At 45.2% G+C, this 20,328-nt stretch overlaps 1 protein-coding gene across 32 annotated transcripts in view; it reads right to left on the bottom strand.

Moving 5' to 3' along the window:
• Positions 1 to 20,328, bottom strand: part of LOC122719735 (Down syndrome cell adhesion molecule-like protein Dscam2) — a 67,549-nt gene that overhangs the window by 25,119 nt on the left and 22,102 nt on the right. For 30 of the 32 annotated variants that reach the window (XM_043945820.1, XM_043945821.1, XM_043945818.1 and 27 more), the window contains 4 exons: positions 15,035 to 15,158; positions 4,993 to 5,429; positions 2,727 to 2,983; positions 1,366 to 1,678 (listed from right to left, as the gene is read on the bottom strand). In XM_043945820.1, coding sequence (XP_043801755.1) covers positions 1,366 to 1,678; positions 2,727 to 2,983; positions 4,993 to 5,429; positions 15,035 to 15,158 — 1,131 coding nt within the window. Of the gene's footprint in view, positions 1 to 217; positions 506 to 1,365; positions 1,679 to 2,726; positions 2,984 to 4,992; positions 5,430 to 15,034; positions 15,159 to 20,328 lie in introns of all 32 variants that reach the window. The other 2 variants (XM_043945832.1, XM_043945848.1) reach the window with 2 other exon arrangements.

Genomic DNA, 20,328 nt, shown 5'->3' with positions numbered 1-20,328 from the left:
GCCCGATTATCTATTCGAGAGTTACGAGTTTTGAGGAAGGGAGGGGAAGGGAAGGGAGATGGTTTTTCTCTTTTCGCTACGGTGCTGTTTCTTTGCCAGGAATTGTGCAGAAAGATAAACGTGTATACACGTGGTATATGTACATACACGTGTACGTATACAAATAAAAGAAAAAACGAAGAAAGTATATCTCTAGGAGAGGATAATAGTCCCGAACCATTGACGGTGAGCGTGGTTGAGTGGGACGCGGTTCCAGCCGCGTTTTCAGCGGTGCAAACGTACTCCCCCGCGTGTCTCGCGGTGATGACCGAGATCATGAGCATGCTAACGCGATCCGCGACCTTCTTGGCAAGCACGCCTGAGGAACCGCCCATCTCCTCTCCGGGATAGCTCCAACGTATGTTCAAAGGCAGGTCACCGGTAGGTACGATACACTGCAGGTTTGCGAACTCCCCGGCGTTCATGGGTAGCTTGGTGAACGAGAACTGCTGTATCGTGGGCGGCACTGAGGGTGGAGGATCGATGTATGGACGTGTGATGACAGGTATGTCGCGAGCGATGTACGCGTCACGTGGACCGACGTGGTTCAACGTCGATGGATCGGCTGCGCTCTCTTTCTTTCTTTCTTTCTTTCTTTCTCGATGAATGAAAAAGAGAACGAGGGAAGCCGATCCGTCGATGTACGCGTCGATTCAGGGACACGGTACTCTGTGCAGCAGCGATTACGCTCGCGAAAACGGAGAACAACGCGAGTCAGAATTTTTCTTACGGTCGATATATATATATATATATAGATATATATAGCCACCGCCATACCAACATTCCAACGAAAAGCGCTCGTCCCTGTTTTCGAGACGATCCACGTTTGACGCGCGATTACAAAACGTTGACGGGGGTCCGTGTCCGTGTCACGCGATTTTTCTGCACTGAAAAGGTCTCGCGCGTATTACACCGATCTTTCGGCCGGGATACTCGACGATCTATTGGACTGGTAATTCTTATCGAAATCATCGATAAGCGTCGGGATTCGCTGAAAGAGTGGTTATTAGAGCTGTAAGATAAGAACGTGAGAAACGTTATCGTGTATAAACGTTCGTCTATATAACACCTGGATACAACCTGAAAAGAGCGTTTTTAAAACGCGAGATACGATTCATTATTTAAATATATACGCGATATCGAACGTGCGCGTTTATTCGTTCAAAAAAAAAAAAAAAAGAAAACGAGTTGAAATGAATGAAGATAAAGCTACTCTTTTAATTAATCGCGGAAAATATATATTCGAATCTCGAATCTCGATAAAATCGAATGATAAAACTCGGTTCGCTTGTATAAATATAAAGAAACGAATATAAAGAAACTTACCCATCACTTGAACTTCCAACGTTCCTCTGGCGCTGTAACCTTGAGCGTTTCTCGCGACGCACGTGTAGGTAGCCTGGTCGCTCATCCTCTCCACGTTCTCGATGATAAGGGTCCCGTTGGGGAAGACTTTTTGCTTCCTGTTGATCGGCAACACCCTCGTGTCCCGCTCCCACACGATGCTCTCGATCGGATATCCGGCAACCGGGCAAGTGACGCGAAGAGTTTCACCGGCTACTATGGCCTTTTTGTCCATGTGGCGAATGAAGGGGAGACCGTAGACGTTGAGACGTGCCGAGTGTTCCGCTGATCCGACCTGTAACCAGTTCGATCCATCCAATTAATTTATCATCCGATTTTTTTCGCTTCTCGAAAAGAAAAAGATGGAATTTCTTTAAATTTTTACTACTCGTTGTGATAAAAAAATTCTCATTTTTCCGTACGTAAATTTAGATTATAAAAATAGATCGTGTCTTTTTCTTCGTTGTTATTATATTCATTGTAGATTAGAATTTTACATCGATGCTTTAATATTCCGGAAAACGTTTCCAGAAAAAGATAACGGAAAAATTATACAAATTACCGATTAATTTTCGAAATCGAGAATTATGATCATTTTATCGATATGTTATCGATAGACATGATTAACAGACAGAAATGATCGATTTCTATTTTTATCATTGTATATTATTATAAGACACGTAAAAAAATTTTAATTTAAATCTTTAATTATTACAAATTAAATTATTAAATTTTTTTAATTAAAAAAAAAATTCTATAATATCAAAATTTACTTAGAAAAATTTTCATTAAAAATTTATAAATTAAACATAATTTTAATTTATAAAATTTTTATATCTAAATTAAATTTATTTCTAAAAAAAAAAAAAATTAGATATCAATAAGACACGTAAAAAAATTTTTAATTTAAATCTTTAATTATTACAAACTAAATTATTAAATTTTTTTAATTAAAAAAAAAAATTACTTCTATAATATCAAAATTTACTTAAAAAAATTTTCATTAAAAATTTATAAATTAAACATAATTTTAATTTATAAAATTTCTATCTTTCTAAATTAAATTTATTTCTAAAAAAAAAAAAAAATTAGATATCAATAAATTCGTATAACATTTAATTTCTAAATTTATATTTATAATTTTAATGCCACAAAAAAATTGTTATAAACTTAGCTCTCTTATTTTCGAGATATATATATATATATATAAATTTTTAAATAAATTTTAATCAACCGTGATATCTGATGATCTATGATAAGTTGCAATAAAAATAGATTTTATTGAAAAAGTACTATTCAGTTGAATAGTCGGAAAGAAGGAAGGAAGGAAAAGGGGGCCTTGCCTTCGAAGCTGCGATGCATTTGTACAGTCCACCGTCGTTCGTGTGAGTGCTGGATATGTTCAGATGGGAGACCACGTCGCCGTTCACCGTCACGTATTGGCCAACCTGAAGCCTCTCCGTGTTGGACAAACGTTTGCCATCGAGTTCCCAGGTGATCTCGGGGGTCGGGTTGCCGCTCGCTACGCACTTGAGGAACATGCTCGGCCCCGGTTGAAGCGTCTCCTCGGCGAATGCCTGGCGAATCTGCGGGGGTTCGACTGCGGGTGTGAAAAATATTTGCGATCAAAACTGCCTCCGTTAAAGAGAAACGAATCTAAAAATCTTAACGCTTAGATTTGACGGGTTTTCGATCTTAAAAATTCTGAATATTTAGACATTACATATTGGATTTTAACGATACAATGCAGCAAATATTTCTATTCGTTTTTCTTCTTCGTTTATATTTTATTGTTTCTAGATGTTGTATACCTATTTTTATGAAAATATCCGTCAATTTGACGGGTTTAATTTATATAGATCAATAATATAGAAAATAATAGTAAGAAAAAAAATAACACGAAGCAAACGACGACTGTTTAACGATAGATGCATGAGCAAACAAGTTGTTTAGAATTGTGATATGATAACAAATAATTCTTTCAACGGTGAATTTTGCAGAGAAAAGAAGTGATTTTTGTAAGCAAATCTGTCTTATTATTTTATAAAACAAATAGATCAACATGAGAGACAATTTCAAGTGCGTTTTGTAAAAAAAAAAAAAAAATACGTGCTATTTGGAAGCTTAGCAAAAATTTATTTTCTTGAGCGAAGATTTGAATTTTTCAAGATATTTTCAAAATTTATAATAAAATATATTTTTTTACATTTATATTTTGCTTATTCAGATAAGAGTATTACGGGCAAGTTTTCAAAAGATATGGAATTGATAAAAAAGAATAATCAGAATAAATGAAGACCAATCTGGATCAGATTCTGATATAAAGGAATTATGCGAAAGCGAGGAAGAATTTGACAATATCAACGAAATTGAAGATTCCGACGACAGTGGAAATGAAAATTACATAGCGTAAAAAAAAAAGCGTGTTATTTCAGATATTAAAAGCGAAAGTGAAATAAAAAAAAGAATAAGGAAGAAAATACCGTGAAAACAGGATCTCTCCCTAGATGACCCCTTCACATATTTTATAATTGTTTTTAGATTTCTATAATATCCAGCCACCAATGTCTGGATATTATACAAAGAGATCACTGCAGTAAATATATCTCGAAAGAATTTTCTCTTTCAATTAGCTGAAGAAGTTGGGCAGTGACCATCACGACGAATAAAATATTAACCTCAATTCATTATATTCTAATTATATTTGCATTAAATCTAACGAGTATATATGCAGAAAGTATACATCCAAGACAGTAAATAAAGAACAGTAAATAAAAATCTATTTTAAATTTTAAATTTACAGAAAATTGCATTTTAATATATCCAAAAGTCAAAAAGATGGATTTCAGTACAAAAAAAAAGGTATATACTCAATGCCCGTAAATCTAATGTTAAATCTAACGAATATGCAGAAATACATCCAAGGCAGTAAATAAAAGTCTATTTCAGATTTTAAATTTACAAAAAATTTTTAATATATCCAAAAATCAAAAAGACGGATTTCAATAAAAAAAAAAAAAAAGTATATATTCAATATCCGTAAATCTAATGTTAAATCTAACGAATATGCGAATAAATACATCCAAGGCAGTAAATAAAAATCTATTTTAGATTTTAAATAAATACTCAAAAGTCAAAAAGACGGATTTCAGTACAAAAAAAAAAAATATATACTCAATGCCCGTAAATCTAGCGTTAAATCTAACGAGTATGTATGTGGAAAGTATACATTCAAGATTTATAGTATACATCCAGTTTAATGTAAAGAACATGTAAAAAAATGTATATAAGACAACAAGTATGTTAAGCCAAAATTCAAAAAGATGGATTTCAGTAAAAAAAAAAAAAAAAAATATCTACTCAATGTCCGTAAATCTAACGAGTATGTAAAAGTATACATCCAAGATAGTAATAAGATAAATAAAGAACAGTAAATAAAAATCTATTTTAAATTTTAAATTTACAAAAAATTGCATTTTAATATACCCAAAAGTCAAAAAGCCGGATTTCAGTAGAAAAAAAGATATATACTCAATGCCCGCAAATCTAAGCGTTAAATAAAAAACCCTCCCCTTTATCCCCTTTATCCCCCTATTTGAGAAAACTCACATCGTCCACCGAGTTTGAGCTCTGCCGTCGCCTGGGCGCTTTCCTGGTCGTTTCTGACGAAGCACTGGTACATCCCCTTGTCCTCCTTCTTCACGCTCTCGATCCTTAACACCGCCTCCTCCAATCCAAGCGGTTTCCCGTCCTTGAGCCAGGAGACGGTCTTGATCGGGTTCCCTCTCACGTTGCAAGTGAATGTTGCAGGCCTGCCGAAGTCGATCGTCTGGGTGCTCGGCTCGATCTCAGCCCCCAACGGCGCCGTCACGGTGAGCACCGTCTCCACGCTCTCCCCGCCCACCGAGTTGTTCACGATGCAAAGATATTTGCCCGAATCCTCGACACGCGCTTCGCGGATGATCAGTGTCCCGCTAACCTGGCGGACGCGCTCGTTCAATTGGACTGGTTGACGGCGGGACGAGCCCTCGATGAACTTGTACCATCTGAAACGAGACATGGCAGGCGGGGATTGTGATTTGCCATTCGGTCGGCCACCGATATTTTTTTCTTTGGATTCACACTTTCTTTCGATTCTTTTTTCTTTTTTCTTTTTTTTTTTTTTTTTTTTTTTTTTTCCTTTTTTTTTTTTTTTTTTTTTTTTCCTCTCGGATTGGATCGGATGGAAACACGAAGCGAATAGAAAGAGACGTTCGACACTAGAGGCGGGGAGGGAGAGGCTATCGCGCGAAAAAGTGGATCCGAACGAATAAAGAGATGTATGTATGTATGTATGTATGTATGTATGTATACAGAGGTCGCCATCGGTGCGTTTCTATTCGCTTCGCGCTTCTTTCCCATCTTCCATGTTCCGAGTATATATATATATATATGTACATATATATATAGGCAGGGCTTTGGGCGTCTCTGGGCGCGGGCTTTTGCCTCTACTGCCGGCTCATTAGCGCGTGTCTCGCTACGACACAAGTACGCAAACTTAATGAAAAAGAGAGCTCGAGACAACAGCTGGAGCGTAAATAGCGGTCGTGAAGCAGAGCAGGTCGGAGGGGATACGGGTGGGGGGGGGGAGGGATTTACGAAGGCTGGCGAACAACAACAACAACAACAGCGACAACTTGGTTACTGAGGGGAGGGGTTTATTGAAAAATAAAAAAAAAAAAAAGGAAAGAAAAGAAAGAGAAAAGAGTGCGCAAAGAGAAGAAGCGTAGGTTTTCTTTTTTTCTTTTTTTCTTTTTTCCCTCGATAACACGCTCGAGTCGGAGGACGAAGATCAACTCTCTCGATCCTCGCCACGTGGTGAGCGAATGCGAGATATATAATTGGCAACGGAATCGGATTCGGAGGCGAGAGAACTCGTGAAAATTCGAAAATTCTTATATTAGGAAAAATAAGGTTCTCGCGCTGATGATATTTTGAAAATAAAAGAAAAAAGGCGGATACACATAGATGAGGGGGAGCTCGGGGAAGCTGGTGGCAATCGAGCGACACGGCGTGTAAAATGAGAAATTGTGCAAACAATTCGGAAATCGCGCGACATTGCAATTACGAGGGAGCAAGGGGGAACAAGATCACGAAAGACGAAATTAATCCTGTGGCAAAGCGAGAGAAAGAGAGGGTGGTGATGGTGGTGGTGGTGGTGGTGGTGGTGAAAAAACACGAACGGATGAACGGAGGCACGAAGGTGGCGAGGACTTACCAGCCAGATATCGTGGGACTTATTGGAGGTGTGCAGGTGCAGGGGGCAACATTGTTGGCCCCTGTTTGATCGGGTGACACCCTCTCAGGCACCGAGGTTACCGAAGGAGAAGAGGGCCCGCATCCTTTTCAGAGTCTAGCGTCCGTCACCTATTCTCGTGGGGGGTTGTGTGCGCCACACGTGGGGGAGGGGGTTCCAAGTTGGCGCTGAAAACCAACATTTTTGTCCGATTGGCCCCGAGTATATACATCGAGTATATATTTCACCAATTTTCCTCTCCTCTCCTCTCCTCTCTTCCTTCCCTCGCGCCGTAACGACGTAATTTCTCCTTCTCTTTTTTCTTTTCCTTTTTCTCGCCTTCCTCGCGTTCTCTCAAGAGCGGCTCGAATCGCGGAGAATAAAAAAAAATAAAAAAAAAGAAAGAAAGAAAAGAAACGAAAGAGCGACAACGAAATAAAATCGCCAATAAAGGAATCGAAATTCTTATCGACGAAGAGAAAATCTGACCTGTGATATATTATCGTCTCTCTCTCTCTCTCTCTCTCTCTCGCTCATCCGTCGTTTCTTTCTCGTTAAATCGTTCGGATCTGAGATCTCACAGCTGTGCACATGTTTCCCGCTTTTTCCTTTTCTCCTTTTTCTCTGTTCCCTTCTCTCTCTCTCTTTCTTTCTCTTTCCTCTTTTTTTCCACTCGAGGCTACCTTTGTTCTCGTTTCACCCTTATCTTTTTTCTCTCACGGCAATTTCCAACGGAGTTTGCCTTCGTTTCATCTCTCTTCTCTCTCTCTCTCTCTCTCTCTCCGTACTACTCGTTCCGTCGAACTCTCCGTCGGTTCCTCCTCGTCGACTTCTCGAGGATTTTTTGCGGATTTACCGCCACCCGACACCCGGGGTAGAGGGTAAGGATGGAACGCTTCGAAAATAGGATCCGTGCTCTGCGGAGCAAGACCAAACGACCAAACAACAACAAAAGAAAAAAAAGAAAAGAAGCTATACGGAATTCGTGTGTACCTAGTGATCGGGGCAGGAAAGCCTTGTGCCGCACACGCCAGCGCCAGAGACTCGCCCTCTACCCCGCGGCACTTATTAAGGCCGTCTCCAGTCCCTTTTGGGCCGGTACGACCGGACGGTTCTGGAAATCGATATTCGGTTCATTGCCCCGATTAGAGTACAACCATTAAATGATCCCCCAAAATACACTTCGTCTCCTCCTTTTCCTCTACGTTCGTACGTCCAGATCAGATTCGTCACCCTCTGATCTGATTAAATAAAAACTTTCTCTCCTCCGCGAGGAACAGGCTCTTACCCGTATATAATCTTTCACAAAATAATCTCACGAAAAATTATTTTTTCCATCAATTTCCACGAGGTGGAAAGACCCTCTCCTCGCGAGGAACGAAACTACGCTACGTACCTTCTCCTCCTCCTCCATGGTCTATCCCTACGAGCGAGTAGATCTTGAGAAACACAATGCATGCGTACTTACCCGACGAGGCCGTGGTGGATCTGAACCTGTCCGTCTGGATTATCGACGTGACACGTCCACTCGACGATCGGGGGGGAACCGCGAGAGAGGGGGAAAGGGGGCGTGCTACCTTGCGAGGGGGACGGGGAATCCTTGGAGCGAGTGACTCAACGCGACATCCTGACCTCTAGCAGCCAAAACCACTTCCCTCTCGAACTTCTTGCCCGACGTGCGCGGAGCTATCTTGGTCGTTCCCTCTGAAACCCGTTCGTGAACACGTGTCGCCGAGAGGAGGGGGGGGAGGGGAGGGGGGTACCTTGTCGCTGGGACGGGAGATCCCTGGGTGGTGCAGTCGAGGGCCGCCATCGACGACCCAGCTACGTCGACGAGCTTGCCGCCCTCGTAACGTTCACCGGCGATGCGCGGCGCGACGTTGCCGGTTGGCTCTGCAACAGCGCGATTCCCACCCCACCCAAAATCGAATCGAAGGGACGAGTCGAACGTTTGAGTTGAACGTTTGATCGTTCGAGTACCTGAACGTGGGCGCTGGGAAACCTTGAACGGGACACGACAGGCCCACCGTTCGATCGACCAGGATGTCCCTCTTTAAACCGGTCACGTCGTTGTCCCGCACGTTTGGCCGCATAGTACTCCGTGGCTCTGCGGGGAGAGACGCGTCGTCGCTTGTCGTCGTTGTCGATAAAGACGAGGGAAGAACGAAGACCGATCGACGGGATTGTGGACGTTGCTCACCTGTACAAAGGCGGAGGACTGGCCTGAGCCTCGCACAGCAACGTCAAACCTTGGCCCTGCACTTTTGCCAATCCGTCGAATTTCGATCTAGGCGGCAATCGAGGAGGGCTACTTCCGACCGGGTCTAAAAGAAAACACGTTGGAAAAGCGTGAACCGATCGATCGATCTTCGCGCTTCGATATATTCTATCGGGTGGAGTCGAGTCGAGCGGAGGAAAGGGACGACCAAGACTTCTCCTTCTCCTTTTCCTTTTCGAGCGTACCTGAAGATCGGCAAGGGATGCGCCTGCGCCTGGCACGACGCCGCCACGGGGCCGCGCGCGGGCAAAGAGAGGACCGTTATTTTTGCCGTGGCTGGCACTTTGGGGGCGGCGCCGCTCACCGGCTCTGGACACGAGAGCAAATAATTCGAGAGCAACGATCCCTCGGATCCCTCGGTTCTGAAAAACCCACCTAAAAGCTGGAAGAGGGTGGCCCTGCGCCGGGCAAAGCATCGTTACCGGGCTATCCGCGTGGCTGGTGAGAACGTCGTACTTGGAGGTGGACGCGACTCTCGGCTTGGCGCCGTTCACCGGCTCTGCGCCAAGAACAAGAAGCGGCGAATAAATCGGTCCCCTGTTCCACTGACCTAAACGCGGGAGCTGGGAACGCCTGGGCGTCGCACAACAAACTGACCACGGCCCCGCACGCCGCCTCGAACGCGTCCGACTTAGCAGACTTTGGAAACTTGGGCGACACCCGACCGGCAGGCTCTGACAATTTCGAAAGAAAGAAAAGAGAAGGTAACTCCTCGCCCTCCTCTCGCGTACGCGCCACCACCACCACCGCGCGCGGAAGAGGGGAATTACCTGTGAGTCGGGGGCGGCGACGCCTGAGCGGCGCACGTGATCGCGACCGAGGACCTCGCGGCTCTCACGTAGGTGACGCTTTTCGCGTCGCTCTGGAAGGCGGGCGCCTTGGATCCCACGGGCTCTGGAGCGCGATTGAAACAGATTCGAGCGAGGTGAGCGTTCTATTCTGTTTACCTGGACGAGGGGACAGGGAACCCTTGGGCGGGGCACAGGAGCGTCGACGATCCTCCCGCGGCGCGTACGAACGAGTTTACGCGATCGTCGCTCGAGAATTTCGGCCCCTTCGCTCCCAACGGCTCTGCGGCAAAGATATTCGCGCTCGTGCACGAAAGAGAGAGAGAGAGAGAGAGAGAATGAATACCTGAACATGGGCACCGGGTGACCCTGCGCTTGGCACTGAATCGCGAATCCCGAGGTGGCTTTCGTCTTCTGCCATCGTTTCGCGTCACCGGTCACGGACGGAGCCTTGCTTTGCACCGGCTCTTCCGGGGGAGGGAGGGGAGTAAAATGAAAGAAACGTGAGAGTAGTTTGAAAAGGGAGGACGATCGATTCTCCTGCTTTTTGTTTACCTGAACGTTGGTACAGGGTAAGCCTGCCCTTGGCAGAGGATCACGATGTCGGCACGGGTCCGCCTCTCCATCAGACTTCCCTTCTCGCCGAGAATCGACGGCGCTTTGCTACCGACGGGTTCTATCCGTGGAAAGAGAGAGAGAGAGAGAGAGAGAGAGAGAGAGAGAGAGAGAGAGAGAGAGAGAAAAGAAAAGAATCGTGGCGTAATCTAGATTTACCTAGAGTCGGGCACAGGGTATCCTTGCGCGGGGCACGTCAACACCACGCTCGATCGCGTACCGATCTCTTTCCAACCCCGTTTCATCTCCCCGGTCAGCGCGGGTGCTTTGCTGCCGATCGGCTCTGATTCGGCCAAAACGAAAATAGTACCAACATAGGTGCTTATATATATATATTTTTTTTTTCCGAGTCGAAGTTTTTTCGAAATGATTTACCTAAAACTGGGCACGGGATAGCCCTGAGCCGGGCAGAAGAGAACGACGGTCGACTCGTAGGCTTTCTCCTTCCAGCCGCCCTTCAAGTCACCCGTCAACGCCGGCGCTTTGCTCCCGACCGGCTCTAATTCGAAAGGATTTTTTTTTTAAAAAACTCTTTCGTCGAACGAGCGTTTTACCTAAACGTGGGCACAGGATGACCCTGGGCCGGGCACGACAGAACGGCGCTGGACCTCGCTCCCTTCCTCAGCCAACCACCCCTCAACTCGCTCGTAAACGCAGGTGCCTTCGTCCCGATCGGTTCTACGAATTTGTTGCGTACACGTGGGCATGCGATCAACAAACAAGAACGTGGCGATTAATAATGTTAGCAGTAACGAGGGGAAGCATCGAGCTCGAACGAAGAACGAGGTGGTGGATTATTAGGAGGAATTAGAAAACCGTGTACACCGTGTATAATTTTCTTTTAAAGAATTCGTGAGAATTTTACCTAAATGAAGGCACGGGATAGCCCTGCGCTGGACAGAATATCACGACACTGGACTTCGCCTGGATTCGCAACATTATTCCTCTAACGATCCCCATCAACGCCGGCGCTTTGCTCCCGACTGGCTCTGATAAATGGATACACAAAACAAGGAAGCTGTCAACGAGCTGTTAATACGTACGGTTACGTAATTGGACGGGACGCCCCTTTAGGTTTAAGAAAGGAGAGCAATCGATACTTTTCTTCGATCTCTCCTCGCTCCACTTCCCTACACATATCTTTTACCTATACGAAGGGACGGGATATCCTTGTGCGGGGCACGGCAACACGGCGCTGGATCCAGCCCCCTTTTCCAGCCAGACGCCCCTCACGTCCCCGCCGGTGAACGCCGGTGCCTTGCTGCCCACCGGTTCTAACAATGCACAACGCGACGAACGAGGCAGAATTAATCGTTCCGCTTTGGAACGTCGGGGAAAGGGAAGTGGCCGATATCGAACGAGAACAAGGCCAAGGGGGCAACAACGCGTCAACCGGATCGGCGTCGTCTGCCACGATTACGATCGCCCAAGGGTGCTCTGGAGGGTGGATAAAAGACGCTCCTCGATTACCTAAACGAGGGCACGGGGTATCCTTGCGCGGGACAGAAGAGGACGGCATGGGTGCTCCCTTTCGCCTCCATCCAAACCCCCTTTAAAGCGCCGGTGAACGCAGGTGCTTTGCTGCCCACCGGTTCTAACGCGAGAACGGTGAAAGTAAAAAAAAAAAAAAAAAAAAAAAAGAACGGGCTTTAAAAGCTGCTTTGCTTTTTCTCGATTAATATTTTCCAAGATGTACCTATACGTTGGAACCGGGAACCCCTGAGCGGGACAGAGGAGCACGACGTGGCTGTCCCCCTCCGCTTCCATCCATCCGCCCTTCAACGTGCCGGTGAACGCCGGCGCTTTGCTGCCCACCGGTTCTAAATCGAAACGTACACGAAAGGGGCATGCTTCGTCTAAACGATTTAATTCCAATTCTTTCTCGCGTGGTACATATACCTATGCGAGGGAACGGGGAACCCCTGGGCGGGACAGAAGAGCGTGAGATCTTGGCCGATAATACGCTCGTACCAGCTAAGCTTCGTGTCGCTCGAGAATTTCGGCTTCTTCGAGGCGACCGGCTCTGTCGATAAGAAAGAAGGCCTCGATACACTCTAATTAATTTTCTCTTTTTTTTTTTTCGAGATATACCTATGCGAGGGAACGGGGAACCCCTGGGCGGGACAGAAGAGCGTGAAATCTTGGCCGATAATACGCTCGAACCAGCTAAGCTTCGAGAATTTTGGCTTCTTCGAAGCGACCGGCTCTGTCGATAAGAAAGAAGGCCTCGATACACTCGTCTAATTAATTTTCTCTATTACTTTTCGAGATATACCTATGCAAGGGAACGGAGAACCCCTGAGTGGGATAGAAGAGCGTGAGATCTAAGCTTCGCGTCGCTCGAGAATTTCGGCTTCTTCGAGGCGACCGACTCTGTCGATAAGAGAGAGTCGATACACTCGTCTAACGATTAATTTTCCCTTTTTTCTTTTTCCGAGGTATACCTATGCGAAGGAACCTCTGGGCGGGACAGAAGAGCGTGAGATCTAAGCTTCGTGTCGCTCGAGAACTTTGGCTTCTTCGAGGTTCTATTAAGAGAAGGCCATGCTTCGATATACGATAGACGTACACTTGTTCAACGATTAATTCTTTTTTCTTTTTTCGAGGTATACCTATGCGAGGGAACGGGGAACCCCTGGGCGGGACAGAAGAGCGTGAGATCTTGGCCGACCACACGATCGTACCAGGCCTTCTTCGCGTCACTCGAGAACTTTGGCTTCTTCGAGGCGACCGGCTCTGTCACAAGGATTAGCGAAGAGCATACCCTTCGAAACTGTTTTTTACCGGATTAATAGTGTATCGGGTTACACAACGGAAACACGATACCAAGATTCGCATTCGACCGGTCGGTCGTTTAATGGACTTCACTCGTGGAATCATCACGATGGAACTCAATGTTTTTCTGTTTTTCTCAAAACAGTCGCGATTTTAACCGTTTGCGCTCGGTCGAACACCACACGTTCGATGTTTTCTTACAGCTGACTTAAAACGATCTCACGCGCGTAAAACTTTGTATTTTAATATTTTATGTATCTTTGCACGTAAGAAAGAAAATTTATGGAATATTAAAGTCTATATTGTCGTTTTGTGTGATATTTTATCGATTACCAAGATGCATCCTCAAGTTTGTAAATAGGGCAATAGTACTTTTTCTTCTAACTTTTCTATTGCATAATTGTAATCACAAAACTGAAAAACTTTGAAAATAATATTTCCATCGCCACTGATCTTCGAGATAAGACCTCATAAGATCATACATAAAGAGCCTATTTACGAAGCGATATTACAAAACAATCAAGCGTGAATAAATATTGTTTCGCGCGCTATTTCATTAATAAGTTTATCAGTAAGAAACAATTTTAAAGAAACGGTTCACTCATATATTCGAAGATACTTGCGATCCTGCAGATTTTTCGCCGGATAACAAATTGTATTCTTCTTGTATTCTTCCGATTCTGTGTTATTCTTTCCGTATCTTTCGCGATATTCATTCATTCATTCATTTGAACTATTGCTTTCACGTTCACTATCTACTATTATTCGCCTCTTATTTCATCTCCATCCTCATCTCTTAATCTCTTTTTCAACGCGTCTTTGTTGTCTTTCTCTCTCTCTTTTTTTTCGAGATATTACTTTGTAACAAACCTCTCCTTTCTTCTTATGATTGTACAAAAAAAATGCTTTTAAATGTGATATTTTATTTTTAACAATGGATTGTACTAATATATAATATATAAATAACTGTCCAATTGATATTGGATCTTAAATAATGAATTAGCAAAAGTTCAATTATGATGATATAGTTTTATGTATGATTAGGAAGGGAAAGAAAATTTAATAGGGAAATGCGTTAACAGAAATTGTAGGAAAATATATCATTGATTAATTGGATTATTGAAGAGTCGTTCATCAACGCCTTCTTAATCGTTAAGAAAAATTATGTACAATTATTCATCTGCTTATTATATTATATATTGATTTATAAAAGTAAATTAAATTCTGTTTAAAATTGTTGAAGAGATTGATAAAGTTGGAAGAGAAATTTTAATTTCCCTTAAGATATAAGATATATTCAACGATCAAAGGAAGTTAGAATTAAGAAAAATAGATTGATAGCTCGTCTTCTCACTCGAACTGATTTCATTCACCGAACATTCCATGCTCCCAAAATTCAAAAACTTTGAAAATAACATTTCCACTGATCTTCGAGATAAAAACCTCATAAAATCATATCTGAAGAGAAACCTATTCACGAAGCGATATTCCAAAACGATCAAGCGAGAATAAATATTGTTGTAAATATTCAAACAATAAATAAATATTTTTCGAATGAGAATCACCGAGCGCGAAGGGTTAAATTTTTGCATCGAAACGAGTATCTTCGTCCAAAACAACCTTTCAATTAAATAATACCTGGTTACGGGAACAGGATGCCCCTGGGCGTTGCACGTCATGCTCACTTTTGACCCCGCTCTACGAACGAGGAGGAACGACTTAACGTCCCCCAGGAAGGCCGGCGCTTTGATCCCCATCGGCTCTGAGCAACGGAAAAGGAAGTCAAAACGGGGGGGAATTGCCAACTCTAGGACAGGGTTCCCCTTTTCTCGACGATCTTAGGATCAGAGGAGAGGAGAGGGAGAAAGGATTAGTTCCCTTCCTTCGATTCCAAGTTCGGTCCAATTTCTTCGGTCCTACCTATACACAGGAGTAGGATGTCCCTGGGCATTGCAAGGAAGACTAACGTCCGTGTTCGCTCGTCGCACCAACAGAGAAAGTTTTTGATCCCCGGCAAAGGCTGGCGCCTTGCTTCCAACAGGTTCTAATAAACAATACATCGACCCTCGGATTATTTCTTGTTTGTCGCGTGATATAATTTCGATCGATACGCGCGATTGATTCGTTTACCTAGTTGTGGGCGGAGGGCTCCCCTGCGCGGCGCAAAAGATGGGGACGGGCTGGCCCACGGAACGGCCGATCGTGCGGCTCAGATCGTCCGACGTGAATCGGGGCGACCTTGCTGCGACCGGCTCTGAAATCGATCCACCGATCGATCGATCCAAGTTCGCTTCTCTTCGGTTCTCTCCCCACCCCCACCCCTCCCGATTACCTGGTCTTAGGGACGGGGAATCCCTGAGCGCTGCACGCGAGCACCACGCTCGTGCCCTTCCGCCTCGCGTATTTGCTCAGGCTGTCGTCGCTGGAGAAGATCGGCGACTTGAACCCGACCGGCTCTACGAAAACACACGCCGCCCCTCTCGAGTGGTTTCCGCTTCGATTCTTTTTTTTTTTTTTTTTTTCTTTTCTTTTCGAGGGCGGGCGTACTCGAGACGATTTGTGCGTGGTTATTATCGAAAGAATTATTTTATACTTACGCCTCGTGCATAAAGAGACAAGGAGGGAATATAATCTTATACTGGGCTATGCTTATTGTTTTTTGGAAATGATAAATCGCTCGAGTCGCCGCGTGAAACAGTGGTTCGAACGATGAAAGAAAATTTTAATTCAGTTGTTTAAATCCTGTTTTCGAACGTTCACGGATTAAACGAAATATGTATGCGTATGCAGGCGGGGAAATAATTGATCGGTCACGTTTCGATGATTGGGAAATATTTTGTTATTAAGAAGCGTTTAAATTTTAATTTAAATCGTTAATTTAAATTATCGATTTTTTTTTTTGTAAATTAAACTCAAAGTTAAGTTAATTATTTCACGTTAAAAATGATTTTTTTTATATGTTTCAGATGTCGTTTCACGCGATAAGAATAGTAAAATTAATTTTGTTGACACCCATGACATCTTTGATATTTATCTATCTTATATATTGTTTATTTATTATATTTTAGAGAAATAAGCAATAATGATATTTCTTTCTTTCGGTCTTTTCTCTTGTCAGTACGTGGCTTTTTTCATTTTATCATTTTCAGTTTCAGTTGTTTTTATTTTCTGAAATTATCACTATTTAGTTCCGTATCTATCGGATAATTTATAGGATTCTCGTAGCAAATAGCCATAACTTTAGAATATTTCATTTCTAATTCTCAAGGTCAAATTCATCGTACGTTTGTCAAATTCGAAATGCTTTCTTTCGCCTGCTACGCGATTTCTTAAGGGTTTCAGAAATATTTACTTGTGATTTAATTTTTTTTATATATATTTTATTATCATATATTCAGTACTTTTACGTTATTCCTTTGCGCTCCAGGCAAAACCAACGACTCCACACCCGTTCTTAGCTAACTTAAAATGATTTTACACACGAATTAACGTATAAAACTTTTATATAAAATCTATTATTCCTACTTTTCTTACACTACACGTCTCTCTTTTCCTTCTCTCCACCATCGATCTCTTAACGAATAAAAATAATTTCGTTATTCAATAACGAAGAAATCACGCCTCTACAAAACTACGAAAAACTTTGAAAATAATATTTCTATTCCCGTGAAACTCGGACCAACGGCGAAAATATATTTCGATCCGCGCTCTAATTTGACATAAACAAATCCATGAAACCATAATATATCATATTCTACATTTCACAAGATTACTCCAAATCGATCAAGTGAAATAAATATCGTCGAATCCAAGCGAAGAACCGAAGAGTTCACGTCAGGAGCGCAAAGCCATTACAACACCTTTTAATACTTTTAAATAAAAATTCTCACAATAGGAAAGAAAACTAATTCTTCCGTCCACTTAAGCAACCCCCGGATATCTCGTTCGAACCACCTTTCGAAAGGTTTCGACGGATTTTTACCTGGTCTTAGGGACGGGGAATCCCTGAGCGCTGCACGCGAGCACCACGCTCGTCCCCTCGCGCCTCGCGTACGCGCTAAGCGTGAGATCGTTGGAGAAGATGGGCGACTTGAATCCGACCGGTTCTACGAAGCGAAAGGAAAAAAGAAAAGAAAGAAAGAAAGAAAAAATATAGGGAAAAAGGAAGAAATAACAGAGAAAAATGGAAATTGTTCTCGCCGCGAGGTTACCTGGTCTTAGGCACGGGGAATCCCTGAGCGCTGCACGCGAGCACCACGCTCGTCCCCTTCCGTCTCGCGTACGCGGTTGAACTGAGATCGTTGGAGAAGATCGGCGACTTGGACCCGATCGGTTCTACCAGAGGGAGAAGAAGAGACGAGAACAACGTGTTCCACGAAAATTGAGGGACCTCTTCTCAACCGATGTCGATCGAGGAGGAGAAACAAACGAATGAATGACGCGCGAGGTTACCTGGTCTTAGGCACGGGGAATCCCTGAGCGCTGCACGCGAGCACCACGCTCGTCCCCTCGCGCCTCGCGTATTTACTAAGGCTATTGTCCGTGGAGAATATGGGCGACTTGAATCCAACAGGTTCTGGGGAAGATACGCGTTCATCGGTGACGGTATGGCGATTACATTTTTATATATATATATATGTGTGTGTGTGTATGTGTATATGGATATCGAACGACAGAGCGAAGTTAGAATTAACGGAGGAGCGAAAGGCAATCGTTATTCGACACCCCCCGCTTGCCCGATTGGGAAATTGCATCGACCGCGGTTTAAATATTCGCATCGACCGTGTGTCAAATATCGTGTTCTCACCTCGAAAGTGGAACGGGGTAACCTTGCACCGGGCACGTCAGACAGGACGCATCGCCGTTCCTCCCTTCCATAAACTCGACCTTACGATTGTAGGGCAGTTTCGGCTTCGAGCTAGAGGTAGGCTCTGAGAGGAGGGGGAGGGAGAGAATTATGGCCTCTTTCTCTTATTTTACTTTACCGTGTGACGGGGACAGGGAACCCTTGGGCGGGGCAAGTCATCGACACCGAAGCGGAGCTAGCCGTCGGCCTCACCACCTTTATGTCCGCGTTCGTGAACTTTGGCTTCGAGCTGGACACAGGTTCTGACCAAAAGAGATATATATCCGGGCGGATGTATGTATGCCGATTCGTTGCAACGCTGGGTAATAATCCCTTTCGAACACAACTCTCCTCCTCGATCGATTAAATTCACCCCATTCTCTCTTTCTCCGTACCTGAAGGCTGGAACGGGGAACGCCTGGGCTGGACAGGGTAAAGTCAAAGCTTGATCGCGCGACACCGTGTAAGTGGTGAGGGTGCGCGAATTCTCCGTCATCGGGAATTTGGGCTTCGTGGCGGCCACCGGTTCTACGAGAGAGGAAACGTTGAAAGCTCGGTCTCGAAATCGGTTTCCAGGATCCACGCGCGCACGCGCGATGTCGAAATGGGAAAAAGAGATCGAACGAGGATTTACCTGAACGCGGGCACGGGGAATCCTTGGACGGGGCACAAGAGAGTGGTAACGGTGCCCGTGGCCGTGCTCGGGCTCGTCGATTTCACGTCCAGAGCGGTTAATTTTGGTTTCGAGCTCGACAGAGGTTCTGCGAAGAGAAGAGAGAATAACGGGAGGGGGGGTCTCGCGCTTGCTCGTCCGACTTACTTGAAGATTGGGACGGGATACGCCTGGGCGGGACACTGCAGCGTGACGCCGTCACCCTGCCAAGCCTCGAACGTTCGGCTCTTGTCGATCGTGGAGAACTTTGGCTTCGCGAACCCGACCGGTTCTAGAAAAAGTACCTTCTAGAAAAAGCAGGGCCACTAGGAGAAGAGAACGAGTTTTCACGACTATATATATATATTTTCACGAGATATATATATATATATATACTGGGACAGGGGAGTTGGAACGAGGAGAAGAAGCGAGCTCCTTCTATTGGAGGCACGATCGACCTACCTAAACGTGGCGACTGGGAACGCCTGTGCGGGACAAAGCAACGAGAATCCCGTGGCTTTCGTCACGCGTAATCCGACGTCGTTCACGGATGGGAACTGTGGCCTGCTGCTCGACGCCGGTTCTAAAAACAGAACGCGAGACGCTACTAGGTGTATCCCTATATATGCTGGAATAGGGACACTCCTTTGCGTCTTCTCTCATTCCCCTCCCAAGATCGCGCGCTCTTTTCACTCCTACCTATAGACGGGCACAGGAAATCCTTGGGCGGGGCACAGAAGGGTGACGCTTTTTCGCGAGGAGGCGCTGAACCGTTGAAGATCGCTCGGCCCGGATAATTGCGGACGAGCGCTGGACGCCGGCTCTGACGGAGAACAGGGAAGGAGTTGAGCTCGAGGGAATGGTGGAAATATTGTTTACCTGTACGAGGGAACGGGGAACCCTTGGGCCGGGCACAGCAACGTCATCGCGCCGCCCAACGCCATTTTGAACGCTTGCAGGTCCGCCAACGAGGGGAATTTCGGCCGCGTGCTCGCGACAGGCTCTGGAGAAACGAACGCGACCAGGCACATCTCTTCATCCGCGATATATCTGTTCTCGACGCGATACAGATTCGATCTCCTCTCGACGTTACCTGAAGGCTGGAACCGGGAACGCCTGAGCCGGGCACAGCAACGTCATCGCGCCGCCCAACGCCACTCTGAACGTTTGCGAGTCCGCCAACGAGGGGAATTTCGGCCGGCTGCTCCCTACAGGCTCTGATAGATGATGACACGGATGAGAGGGACGACGATAAGGGATAATCTCTTAGACGGAGCCGGTTCGATCACGGAACTCGTTCACTTCGTTTCTGTACCTGAACGCTGGAACCGGGAACGCCTGGGCCGGGCACATGAGGGTCAACGGCTGGTCGAGGTGTACCGCGTACGTGCGCGAGTTCTCGGTCATGGGGAATTTGGGCTTGGTTGTGGCCACCGGTTCTGGGGAAGAGAACGAGGAGGGCACGGGTCATCGAGCGTCGGATCGAGCGTCGCCGGGACAGGGCGAGCCCCTCACCTGTGCGAGGGAACGGGGAACCCTTGGGCAGGGCACAGGAGCGTGAGAGGCTGGTCCAGGCTCGAGACGAAGCCGCGGGAGTTGTCCACGGTCGGAAACTTGGGCCTAGCGCTCCCCACCGGTTCTGCGAGCAAGTTAAAAAGGAATCGCGTCACGGAGATGCGCGCGCACGGGGACAGGGAACCCTCCTCGAGTCGAAAG

The sequence above is a fragment of the Apis laboriosa genome, unplaced genomic scaffold (assembly GCF_014066325.1).
Source record: "Apis laboriosa isolate Shangri-la unplaced genomic scaffold, ASM1406632v1 scaffold9_cov152, whole genome shotgun sequence".
NCBI classification, from domain to species: Eukaryota; Metazoa; Arthropoda; class Insecta; order Hymenoptera; family Apidae; genus Apis; species Apis laboriosa.
The sequence above is the reverse complement of the archived record's forward strand: the minus strand, read 5'-3'. Positions and strand labels throughout refer to the sequence as shown.